The sequence below is a fragment of the Tenrec ecaudatus genome, chromosome 9 (assembly GCF_050624435.1).
Source record: "Tenrec ecaudatus isolate mTenEca1 chromosome 9, mTenEca1.hap1, whole genome shotgun sequence".
NCBI lineage: Eukaryota > Metazoa > Chordata > Mammalia > Afrosoricida > Tenrecidae > Tenrec > Tenrec ecaudatus.
Window position 1 is genome coordinate 81,255,855 of NC_134538.1, and position 13,096 is coordinate 81,268,950.

Here is a 13,096-nt window from a genome sequence, read left to right on the forward strand (position 1 = left end):
TGCAAGAATAAATATAGATGAGTTAATAAAATATGGGATAAGTACTAATCAACAACTTGCGTTTTTCATAAAAATATCATGGACATCTACATCAGTACAGGAACTTCAAAAAGTTTGTGAAAAAAATTCTATTCTCCTAATTCCATCAACATTTTGAAGCTCCCTGGCACCTTTTCACATTAGTACACACACACCTATAGCATTACTTAAAGTACAGTGTTGCTCTTGCTAGACAGTTTCCATATTTTGCCCTCATAGATAATATTTCAGGGAATGTTTTGGCACTTATATCATTAGGAACCTGTGGTTTGGGGGGAAGGTAGGGGGTAGATTCTTAGGTGTGGAATTCTGAGAGTAATGGCCAGATTCTCATTCACAAGACTGGGCAAGGAGACTCCCCAAAGCACTACATGAGGGCACTGTCTTCTTCTGTCCCCACTGTTTGCTGTTTGATGTTATTAATCAGTATAGTTTTGCCATTTTTAATTTAAAAAGTAGTATTCTCAGTGTTTTTTGTTTCGTTTCTAGTGAGATTTGTTTTTTGTTCAGCAATTTTTATGACACCCTTCTGAGATCATCAGTGCTGATCTGGGTACAAGGGCTGCAGCAGTGGACACAATAGTTGTGGTCTCTGAGTTCACCGAATGTAGTGAGTGTGGGGAGTCAATGTGTGCTTTTTCCCACCCTTGGGTAAGCTTTAGACCGCTAACTGTAAGGCTGATAGTTCAAACTCACCAGCTGCACTGCAGGAGAAAGATGAGGCTGTCTGCTTTAGTAAAGATTTTCAGCCTAAGAAACTCTACAAGGATTGCCATGAGTTATATGGGATTTGATAACAGAGGGTATTTTTGTTTGTTTGGAGGCTTTTGTATTTACTCTGAATTGCTATTTTTTTTTTACAATTCGTTTTCCAGGTGGACTGTGTGCCTTTTACCGACTCATTTTTAGGAGCTCTTTGTTGTGACATCATGCAACTGTTTTCTTCCCTCAAAAGTTTATCATTCAGCCACTTCATGACTGTACCAGGTCACCTGTGTGTATAGAATTCTATGCCGTGCACAGTTTCTTTGGTTTCCATTCATTCAACATCCTCTGAGGAATTTATATTATTTCTTTTATCTAACCTACTGTATTTTGATATTAACAATAATTGAATTAACTGGTTCCATTAATAACTATTGTTATCTTAATATTAGGAAGATGGATATAACATGTTCAAAATGTTTTCATTTCTGTGAGACCATATGTCATAGTCTGTTCAGATAACATGGTTTAGTTTTAGCTGAATTATTAGAAAACCATGTCATGAGTATCTTACTCTAAGATCTGAGCATATATGAATTCATTTTGAATAAGTCATGCACCATCATTTATTCATACGGAATTTGAGTGGGATGCGTGTCTTCTGGCATCCATGTTTCAGTAGGGCATGTGTCCCAAATCGTCGTGAGAAAAGGACAAACTCAGAATTTATCCTGTTTCACTGCCTTAAACTCTTCTGAGGTAATTGCCAATGTGTTACAGAATCGATCCTATATCCCCAAACTTAATTCATCATTGGAGTCACCTGGGAATCTGTGACACTACAGATCCTGGGCGCCTTCCCCTAGAGTAGCGGTTCTCAGTCTGTGGGTCTCGACCCCTTTGGGAGTCGAACAACTCTTTCACAGGGGTCGCCTGATTCATAACAGTAGCAAAATGACAGTGATGAAGTAGCAACAAAAATAATGTTATGGTTGGGCGGGGGGCCGGGTCACCACCACATGAACTATATAAAAGGGTCATGGCATTAGGAAGGTTGAGAACCCCTGCCCTAGCGATTCTGATACATTAGATTGCAGATAGAGTCCAGATATCTGTAATGTCACCAGATCCCCAGGTGATCCAATGATCAGCCAAACTTGTAAAAACTAGGGTGTAGACCAGGCATCTTCAAACTTTTTAAACAGGGGCCAGTTCACTGTCCCTCAAACCTGTTGGAGGACTGGACTATAGTTTTTTCTTAAAAAAACTGTAAACAAATTCCTATGTACACTGAACATATCTTATTTCGAAGTAAAAACCAAATGGGGCAAAACACCTGGCTGGCCGGATAAATGTCCTCAGTGGGCCTCGTGTGTCCCGCGGGCCGTAGTTTGAGGACGCCTAGTGTAGACAATAGAGACCCCAGCTGAACTGACTTTGGTGTGATGTTCAAATGTGACTGAATCACTTTGTTTACATGAAGTTACATTAGTTGTTGCATATTGCTAGTAAATATTTTATTCCACTTGGTGTGTCATGAGATTCTTTTTCCAAGTTTCAATGTTGCCATTTGTAATTAGAGTTAGAAAGTAAAGCTTTAGGGGTGAAATTGTTCTCTTTATTGGGGAGAAAAGAAGACCACAGAGACTGGTCACATGAGTTTTATGAACTTTGGTGTGACACAATCAATATTGACGGATTGCCTTATGAGGTCTGACTCATATTAAATATCAGTATTTTATGTGGTGCTTGATATCCTAGATCATGGATACTTATCTTTGAAAAATAGGCTAAAAGTACCTAGCTAAAATGTGGACACCTTCAATCCTCTATGCTCAGTGCCAGGGTCTGCAGTTAGAAATCACCAACCCCTCCTCGGGAGAACGAGGCGCTTTCTCTCCCCTAAAGGTTTCCAGTCTAGGAACCCCACACGAACAGTCCTACCCCGTTGTATAGGGTCCCTAAAGTCAGAATCACCTCACTGGCAGTGAGCTAGTTGACAGTTGTTAATGAATTATAGTCAATTAATGCTGGCTGTTCCACAGTTTGGGGCTGAATTGGAATGTTATTGCCTGTACAACTAGGTGTCAGGTGGGTAACACATAGAAGGTAGCTTCTGTACTCTTGAGTTCTGCCCTTCCCAATGTCAACCCTTCACTCGCTTAGCGCTCCGTCTGGGTTTCCTTACTCACTTCCTGTTCGCGCACTTTTTGGAACTGACCTAATCATGAGCTTCTCACGGGCAGATGCCAGGCTTTTGCCCCACAGTCCTATCACAGTGCCCGACACAGACTGGGTACTGAGTAGATGTTTGCACGAATGAACAGATGTAGGCAACTGGCTGCTTAGTGCTATAAGTTTATGATTATGATAATACCTCTCTCTCTCGAGACTACCATGGAAGATGTATTGGTGCTTCTAAACTTACTTTACTGTTTCAAAAATTAGATGATCCATAAGTAAAAATGATCATTCTCATAATCATATCACTGTCATTTCCCTTGGGCTTTTAATGTTACATGAATGTAGAATTGCATTTTATCTAAGATTGTTTCCTTTGAAATTGCACCCTTACCTTTTCAATGAGTACCGCTGGTGATTTTGATGCACATTCAGATTTAAGAATCTTATCTTTACTATCTCCACACTTAACATCTGGTGAAAGAGGCAGTCGTTTAAGCATGCTCTTTCAGACTAAAAAGCGCCACAGGAATATGTCCCACATTGGCTGCTAGCAGATAACCTATTCTGAAGCTAAAATTCAGAAAGGATTAAACAAGTAATATACTTTTATTTTCAGGTACTAGGAAAAATTCTACTACACATTTAACTGTTCTCATATTGAAGTTTCATTAATTTAATTAGTTTTACAGATTTGGAAAAAAACTCACTAAAACCAGTTATGTCATTTCTGACTCATGATACCAACATGTGCATCAGAATAGAACTGTGCGCCACTGGATTTTCAACGCTGAACTTTATGAAGAACTCGGCATCAGGAATGAAGGAATACTCATTTCAGATTGAAATTGTCGAGGATTTCATTTTACTTGGATACATGAGCAGTGTGCATGGAAAGCACTCAAGAAATCAAGTAATGAAGTGCATTGGGCAAAGGTATGAAGTGTTGAAGAGCAGTGGTGTCCAGAGTGAAGTTCACCTGACTGTGGTGGCTAAGGGCCAGGGGCCACAGAGGAGCAAATTCACACGTCTCAGGAAGAAGAGTAAGTGCTCCGTAGAGTCAGGGTGATCAGACGTTGTCTCAGGACATGTTACCAGGAAAGACCAGTCCCTGGGAAAGGACATCATGCTTGGTAAAATGAAAGTCAGCAAAGAAGAGGAAGACCGTCTAGCACAGTGGTTCTCAACCTGTGGGTCGCAACCCCTTCGGGAGTCGAACGACCCTTTCACAGGGGCCGCCCAATTCCTAGCAGTTGCACAATGACAGTGATGAAGTAGCAACAAAAGTAATGTTGTGGTTCGGGATCCCTGCCACGTGAGGAGCTGTATGAGAGGGTGCCGCCATCAGGAAGGTGCTCTAGGCGACGGGCTGACACAGTGGCTATTGTGAGGAGGCACAGCCTGTGTCCCCGCGGTGGCTGTGAGTGCGCTGGTTTGAGGTCACCTACCAACAGTTTAGCAGGGTTGTTTGGGAGCTGAGTCTTTGCGCCTCCTGGACTTTGTACTCTGTAAAGTTGATTTTATGGAATGATTTGTATTTATCTATTAGACAAGGAATCACATAATTTTTTGGTATTTCATGGTTTGTGTTGGTTGTCATAAGCACATTGGGTGAATTTTTGGCCCATTCCTAGCAAGACTAGTTTATGGTGGGTTTTTCTTTTTTTATAATCTGACTCTTGTTTATTTTCTGGTATTTTAAAATTCATATTTAACTTTAAAATTTTTTGAAAGAACACTTATGAGAAAGTTGCTAGAAATAGCACAAAAATAATCCATATTCTTCCCCAGATACCCCTAACATTGACATTTTATAATACACACTGATTTTCTATCTCTGACTCTCTCTCTCTCTTTGTGTTTGTGTGTGTGCATGCATATACAAATAGCTCCTATATGCTTTTAATTTGTCCTACCAAATCTGTACAAATGACTATGAAAAAGTTTTCTTGGGGGAAGAAGGCACAATATTGTTAGATGAACAATAATGATAATACCCAAACCAAACTCACTGCCATCAAGTCACTGCTGACTCATCGTGGCCCCTGTGGGTGTCTGAACCAGTAAATGTCTACTGGAGTAGAAAGCCCTGCCGACCACGCTGATTGTGACCCAATGTCACCACTATGCCTCCAGGGCTCTGTAAGAATATATTAATTTCATACTACTGGAAAAAGTTACTCATGGAAAAGTTACTGCTTTTAGATGACAGGAAGACAAGTGTGTGTGTGATGGGTGTGTGTGTGTGTGTAAGAGGATGTTTATCATGCTAGAAACCTCTTTTGTTTATTTGAAGGGCAGCAGGGGGGAAATGCCCAAGGTTTTCTGATTGAAATAAACTTAGCACTTACCTGCTTAAATAGAGAATGACCTGAGGAATCTTTGAAGTAGATTTGTTTTAGCAGTGAGTCCATGTTAGTAGGACATTGCAGGGTGAAGCAAGGGGCTTCCCTTAGAAAATTTGCCTTTTACTAAGTTCAGTCATAAATCATTTTGATTATTTATCCGAAACAATTTTCACTTACATTTAGAAACATACTTATTTTAACATCCCCTCAGTAATAAAGTTCTTTCAGGAATTGGAAATAGAATGGCAATTGTCTATGTACCTGTTCTTTTTTCTTTTTTTTTCAAGGCAAAAACAAACTCAAAAGCTTTCTTATGTTATACACTTGAATATTAACTCTGAATAATACTACTTCAGATAAGATCGTGTGTTATTGTTTTAAGTTTTTTGCACATTGAATAGGAAATATAAGTGAATAAAATAATTTAAGCAATCCCACCCCTCAAAGCCAACCCATCCCCACAGAGTTGGATTCTGAGTCATTCGAGACAAAGTGGAACTCTCGGCAGGGTTTCCAAGGCTGCAACTTTTCAGGGAAGCAGATTCCCACTGTTTTCACCCATGGAGCAGCTGGTGGATTTGAACTGTGAATCTTTTGATTGCCAATTGAGTGTTTACCACTACACCATTAGGGCGCCTTAATGAATGCTACCTGTTATAAAAATATTATCCATACTTAAAAAAAAGTATTGCTTCAACTCACCCATAAAGGATGCCCTCCCCCCACAAAAAAAGCCTGGGGCCTATGTGGAGGTAAAACATAGCTGAATAAAAATGAGCTAAAGATGGAGCTTAGATTCATTTCTTTTTTTCTACACAGCTTGCTGGAGAAATAACCATTCAAAGAGCATTATCACTTACTCAGACTTAATACATATCAGTTTTCCCATTATCTATTTTTTTCTACTTATGTATGTTTTTTAATAAAAAATTTAATAAAAAGGACATTACCTGAAAGCAAAATTTACCTCTTTAAAATCGTATAGAAAGTTAAACAAGTCCTTCTTTAAAAGTGTGTCATTTTTGCACATATTATCTTGCTGTTCAGAAATTAATTTTAAGTAATCATAATGACCTTAATTCAATAATACTTATGTATTTTCTATAGATCACATTTCTTTACTGCTTTAGCAGTTTCAGAAAATAGGCTTTGTTGGGTTCACAAACCTTGGACCTTGGCTCTCCCACTTACTGTGTGCGGCCTTGATTTCCTATTGATAACATGACCCAGGAATATCTTGGGGTTATGGGAAGATGAAATGAGGTGATGGCAGTATCATACTTTACACATGTGCTAACAGTTACACTTCTCAGTACCTTACTGTGTTAGTCTGGGTAGACTAGAGAAACAAATCCAGAGACATCTGTGTAAGAGCACTTTATATGAAAGAGCAATTGTATATTGAGAAAACATCCTAGCCTAGTCCAGATCAAGCCCATAAGTCTGATAGTAGCCCATGTGTCCAATACCAACCTATAAATTCCTCTTCAGACTCACGAAACATGTGCAATGATGCTGAATGCAGGAAGATCACAGGCCAGTGGGGAGAAAGTCTTATGGATCCAGTGGCAGTGGAAGCAACTGAGCAGTGGCGTGTGTGGGTCTCCACTTGACTTCTCTAGCTCCAAGGCTCTGGCTGCCATCAGCATAGCCTCATGTGGCTTGTCACAAGGAATGTCTCACTGCAAGAGACAAACAGAGTGTCTGTCTCCCACCTCCAGGGAGGAAGATCGGAGTTCCCAGAATCCTCAGGAGAAGTCCCTGCCCACACAGAGGTCTTATTGGCTATGACCTGATTGAGAGGCTAGACTTCACCCCTTCACAAGTTGACAGAAGATTATGTAACTGCCACATTCACTGAATCCATGCTGATGTTCATAACCATGCCATGGATTACAATAGAAAAAGCAGGCTAAGACTTATACTTTGATAGAGAAAAACTTGGGTTTAATATAAAGATAGCACAGGCTAGGAAAGAAGATGTTGGACCAATTATTGTCCATATTTATATTTTACACTTACATATTTGACTTTCAAAATGTTTAAAATAAAATGTACACGAAGTTGGGTCTATTTTTCTTTAGTTGCCTGCTGTTACTGGGAGGGAGTTTGAGGTTCCAACCCCCTTCTCTTTTGGTTCTTGTCCTGCTTGCCAGAGGTATCCAGATTAGGGACAGCATTCACACGGAAGTCCGAGACAAGGTCTGAGTGGAACGTATGCATTTGTCAAAGGGTACTTCAGTATGCAGCACTAAAGGGCCCCCAGCTAATCGAAGGGCTCTGTGGGATGGAAATTCACATTTTATTCCACTAATGGCAGACCTTCTGCTATTGGGTTGACTTTCCCTTTCATAGGTGTTGTTCCTATGGCCCAGAATTCAAGCTGTGTCTTTGTCTCCAGGCCCCAAACCAAAGATCTAATTCCACCATTGTGAGGTGGTGTGAATACCCTATCTTTTCCACCCCACTCCCTTTACTCTTTCCTCTTCTTAAAAACTGTGATGTTTGCAGCCCAACACCTCACCCGCAGCACCCAGCACCGCCACTAGCACTTCCTGAGATGATAAATAACTACTCAGGTGTGCAAGGTAGGGGAGGGGACCAGCTGAAAGGAGGCACTAAAGGATTAGTATTCTGAACTTGGAGAGCTGAAGACTAATGCGCGTTTTAGATACAAAACAAAGCTTCTGAGTGTCAACACTTGTGAAAAAATTGATCTGTTTGCAAGGTAAGGAATACCAGATTGACTAGGCAATGTCCCCCTACCCCAAGTTTGGCCCAGAGGAGTGTAGAAAATAACAAAGAAAGCACTATGTCCCCCAAGGAGGTGGCCAATTGATAACACTCAACATCCCAACTGTCAGGCAAAAATGAAGCACTTGGGAGGTTAAGAAGAAGTCAGGAATGTTTTCATTCACTATGAATTGAGAAGAAAAAAGGATATTGTTGAGGGACTTATTTCTAACTTTTTTCAGTTCACAGAAAAAAAGTCATGTTATATGATGACAGACAAAATATTTGACTAAATAGACTTAAACTGTGTATACCTCGAGCATAAGCTGACTGAATATACGCCAAGGCACCCAATTTTACCACAAAAACTACATTAAAAATGTGCTGAAAAAACTCGGCTTATACACAAGTTTATACGGTAGGTCCTAACTCAGAGTAAACCTTCTTTTGAGCAAAAATAATTGCTTATATTTCTCCTTTTCAATATATGAGGAAAATAACTTTCAGTTGTGTAGGGGTGATGGGAAAAATCATCCTAGCTGGAAGTTTAGTGTTCACACTGAAAGCTATACAAATGCCAAGTAATAAAGGGAAAATTGAGGCCAGTAAAAGGTGAGGCTTACAATCCTAGGAAGGCTTGTACAAAGTCTAGATTGACAAATCATAAAAAATAGGAACACATTAATGCAATAAAGTTCATAATATTGTAATAATTCATCAGTAAAACAGTAGCAATGAGGATTTGGATTCCTTAGAAGTCTAGGATTTAAATTGGTCACTGAAATAAAAGGTAAAAACATAAAAAGGATAATGAAAAACAGATGTATCTTCTGAAAAACAATGATCTATATCGCCATATCCCTTGACATCTGTTCATACTTCATCGAAAGAACCAAGTACACCTAAAGGCCACTTAATACAAAGTCAATTCCAGGTGTAGGTAGTTAGAGCTGCAGATTACAAAGTAAAAAAGTCACCCGAACTTTAAATTGGCCCTTGGAAGTAGTACCTCCCATTACACTAGCAAAGCAGATGCATTACAGCAATGGCAGTTTGGGATATACCATGGATACTGTGTCTAAGCAGAGCTGTCAGCACATTTTTATGCCATTTTTGTGGCAAAATTAAGTGCGTAGGCTGATATTTAGGTCGGCTTATACTCAAGTATGTACGGTATTTAATACAATTTGTGTGTGTGTGTAAAAGAGAGAGAGAGAGAGAGGAGAACATGGGTGCAGATACAAAGGGATACCAGGGAGTTTTAAGCAAATGTAAACCTATACAGGCAGGAGTAAAGTGCTATAGTTATTTTAAAAGCAATTAAAGATTTTCTTTTTGGTCTGGTGAAAGTGGTGCATGAACAAATTCTAACCTAAGAAGACAGGAAATTTAGCTCATACTGTAGGCTAGCCTATTTATACTGCAGATGATTGTTATATGGAGTTGTTTAGCCACAAGTTTCCTGTACCCAGTATAAATAAGATATGTACTGAGGAAAACCATTTTTATAAATGGTCATATGCCTCATGTGATGGTCCCGTTTTTCGAAAGCAGCTCAACGTCTTGGACATTGACACTAGCCTTCTTCAAGGGGACGTAGGCAATGAGTCTTCATGCATCTTGCATCTGGGGAATCTAAGACATGCACAATTATAACAGAGTCACAATGAATTCAAATAAGCAAGTGTCAAGTATTGTGGCATAGCTCTGGTAACTCAGTAGGGACAAGGCAGTATCTGGGATCTATATGTCTTCATAGGTTAGCATTTTATTCACAAGCTCATAGTTTTTAATAAGCTGACCCAAGAGTTATTACTTAGTAATTGAATTGGATTTGTTCACATCCATACTTTTTTCTGAAAATGTTATTTTATGTATGAAATATTATTATAAATACCAAACTTTTTATGAATCCAATTTATTAAAGAGAAGCAAACATGGTTATTAAATTCAGTATCAATACTGACCTTCTTTAGGATTTATATATAGATTTCAAAATTAGTATTCTGTGTAAAGCTTCATTTAATGGTGGTGTTTGTCTTACTGAGCGAAATTGATCTACTAGGGAACTGAAATTAGTGTTTTAATTTTGAACTTTATTTCCTAAGGAAAAATACCTGTGACTCTGTAACTACTGTGTTTCTTCTGATACCAAAAAAGAACAATAAAAAGCTGATAATTCTGTGATGAATTTGTATGTAATAAGCTTCCTAATCAAAATACTTGCTCTATTGTAAGCTGTAATCAAAACTTTTCCCATTGGGTGTATCCCATAGCAACTTTAATTTGATTGGTTTTACTTGCTAGAACTCTAGTATAGTGCTGAGGATAGCTATTATATTTCTAATGAAGTTTACAGAATACCTTGGAAACTGTTGAAGACGTGATCATCCATGTTCACAAGTTGTAATTTCTAATTGGCCTGACTTTTAGATGAACCTTGTTGTGCTTTGCTTGCTCTCACTGCCATTCCAACTCAGAGCGACCATAGAGGGCAGGGGAGAATGGCCCCTGGGGGTTTCGGTTTCCTGTCACCAGAGTAGAAAGCCTCCTTCTTCCGTGGAGCAGCTAGTGGTTTTGAACTGCTTACTAGACCACCAAGGCTCCTTCACCTTTTTCTGGGTATATATATAATATTTATTTATGATAAACAATCGTCCTACCCTATATACCTCTCTAGCATTACACTTTTAAATGCCCTGCAAGAGCCTACAGCAAACACACTTATTTTAAAGTCTAGGAAGTTTCTCTGTGAAGACAAGCAGGGGAGAGAATCTTTGCTATGGATCCTGAAAAGTGACATTTTAGCATTTGGTTTTGGGCAAGAATCATTGTATATTCTACTCAGTAGGAATAGGGCTGTGCAGAGAGGTTAATATACATGTATATTCTTGGGGAGTTAATCCAATATAAATTTGAAGAACTTTATGGGATTTATTTGAAGTTCCTAATACCTCGTTCAGAGATTTAGTGCATTTATTGTCCGTTGTTTTGTAGACTTTGATCAAACGGCATCACAGATCATTGAGTTTCGTAGCATGGCTGCATTTGAGAGACTAATATATTAAGATAGAGGAGTACAGCACACTCCCCACCCTGTTTGTGGGAGGAGAGTGCTAGGCTGTAGAATGGGTCTGGAACAAAGCTAATAGCCCTGGCCTAAAGCCATTTAGGTAACTAAAAGGGCAGGAATCTAGTGAGAGCTGGCATTTGGTTTCTCTGAAGTGGATTTACCGCAGCCTTCTCCCCGCTCTCTCCCCAGGAAACCAGTTTCCTCCGATTGCAGCCCAGGATCTGCCGTTTGTTATGAAGGCTGGCTACCTGGAAAAACGCAGGAAAGGTAAGCTGGACTGCAAGCTCCTGACAGACTTCAGAAATGGCTTTAGCTGTGGGTCACGTGTGTCTGCCATGCACGTGTGGAGCCAGTGCTGTCCTCGGGTGACTGAGAAGAGGTTTAAAGCCGTAAGAAAACCTGGGTGCCATTATCCAAACCATCATATATTTATACAGCTTTTAGCTCTAAATGGACTTTGATGACCAAATGTTTGGTCAGGTTTTTCATTGTCAGCCATGGTTATTGATAAGTGATTCAAGAGCCGCTTCCTGCTTCCCATGTAGAGGAAAGCTGTGCACCATGTCTGTGTTCTCCAGGATGGGATGGCTCACCATTATCCCACCTGGCGGAGCAGCAGGTTATTCTGCACCGGCCTTGGCATATGCCATGTCTGTTGTGGTTCAGATCAAGCCTGGCATATTGTCTGCCATTTTCTATGGCTCATTTCAGTGCTCCTCTCCATTGGCTGTGGTAATTGGGAGTTGACCATATGGTCTTACTCTTTCAACAACTACATATACAATGGACATGAAATGTGGAGGTGGTGCTATGATAAAGGAAATGAAAATCAGAAAGTCTTGTAACTCCCTTCCTGTCTGTCTCTCAGGTTGGCCCTTTGGGACTTTTCATTTATGTTCTATTTACTTATCTTAGCTGAATGTTAAGGCCAAAGGAGGCCATCGAAGTAATCTAGGTCAACAGATTTGAAATGACACCTAGATCATAAAATTTTCCCAGGCGATCTAGTCAGGTGCCTGTTTTGATGGCCTCTGTCAGGCGCTCTCTTCAGCCTGGCAGTCCATCCTTCTGTACTCTGTTCTTTTCAACTTTTTAGCTCTTTGAATAGAAGAAATGAAGTAAATAGTCATAGACTTGTAGAGCTAAGAAGAACCTTGGGCTTCCACCTGCTTTCCTGTTCCGCGTAAGGAAATGGCTTCACGTTGACGTATGTAGTGTGCATTATCTAAATTGTATTCCTTCCCCCCCCTTTGTTTTAGATCACAGCTTTCTAGGATTCGAATGGCAGAAACGCTGGTGCGCCCTCAGTCAAACTGTCTTCTATTATTATGGGAGCGAGAAAGGTAGTGTTGACATCGAACCACATCTACTTCTGTTGTGTGACGCGTTTGTTGTTGCCATTTTATCCTTTTGGGGGGTTGGAGTACAGATCATTCTCTGTAAATTGAAGACATGGAGAAATAACAGCTGCGGAGTAAAAACATGTAATATAAGATTAATTGATAATTCTGTTTTGTGCTTTGACAAATGCTTTAAATTCCAAAGTGTTCTGAAAAGTTAACACAGTTGTGTTTTATTGAATTAGGAAGTAGAGCAAGTTAACTTTCATCTTGCATGACCTTTCACCTTGGGAACTACATATCATTCCAGGTTTAGAGTTGGAAAGTCTGTGGAAAAGTTAAGACCATAGGCTTGTGGGAGTTTAGAAGGGAAAAGTTAGATTAAAAATTAAATGTATACAGCACCTTTCTCAGTTCTCTTTCCATATTTAAATAACTGCATCCATGGAAATAAAGCTTTCCAGGTGCTGGGTATTCTTCCAACAAGCTAGTAATGTTTAGTTATACATATTGTGTTTATACATATATGTAAATGTTATTCATGCATATCAAGGGACCTAAGAAAGAACATGGAAATAGAGTTTACTTTGTGTTACATTTACAGTCTTGGAAACCCTATATGGGATCACTATGAGTCAAAATCGATTTAATGACTGGCTGGATAAGCATTGTTCTAA

General features: G+C 39.5%; 1 protein-coding gene across 1 annotated transcript in view; it reads left to right on the top strand.

Moving 5' to 3' along the window:
- SKAP2 (src kinase associated phosphoprotein 2) overlaps positions 1-13,096 on the top strand; it is a 177,423-nt gene that overhangs the window by 89,064 nt on the left and 75,263 nt on the right. The window contains exons 5-6 of the mRNA XM_075558259.1: positions 11,269-11,346; positions 12,339-12,422. Of these exons, the coding sequence (XP_075414374.1) occupies positions 11,269-11,346; positions 12,339-12,422 (162 nt within the window). The remainder of the gene's footprint in view (positions 1-11,268; positions 11,347-12,338; positions 12,423-13,096) is intronic.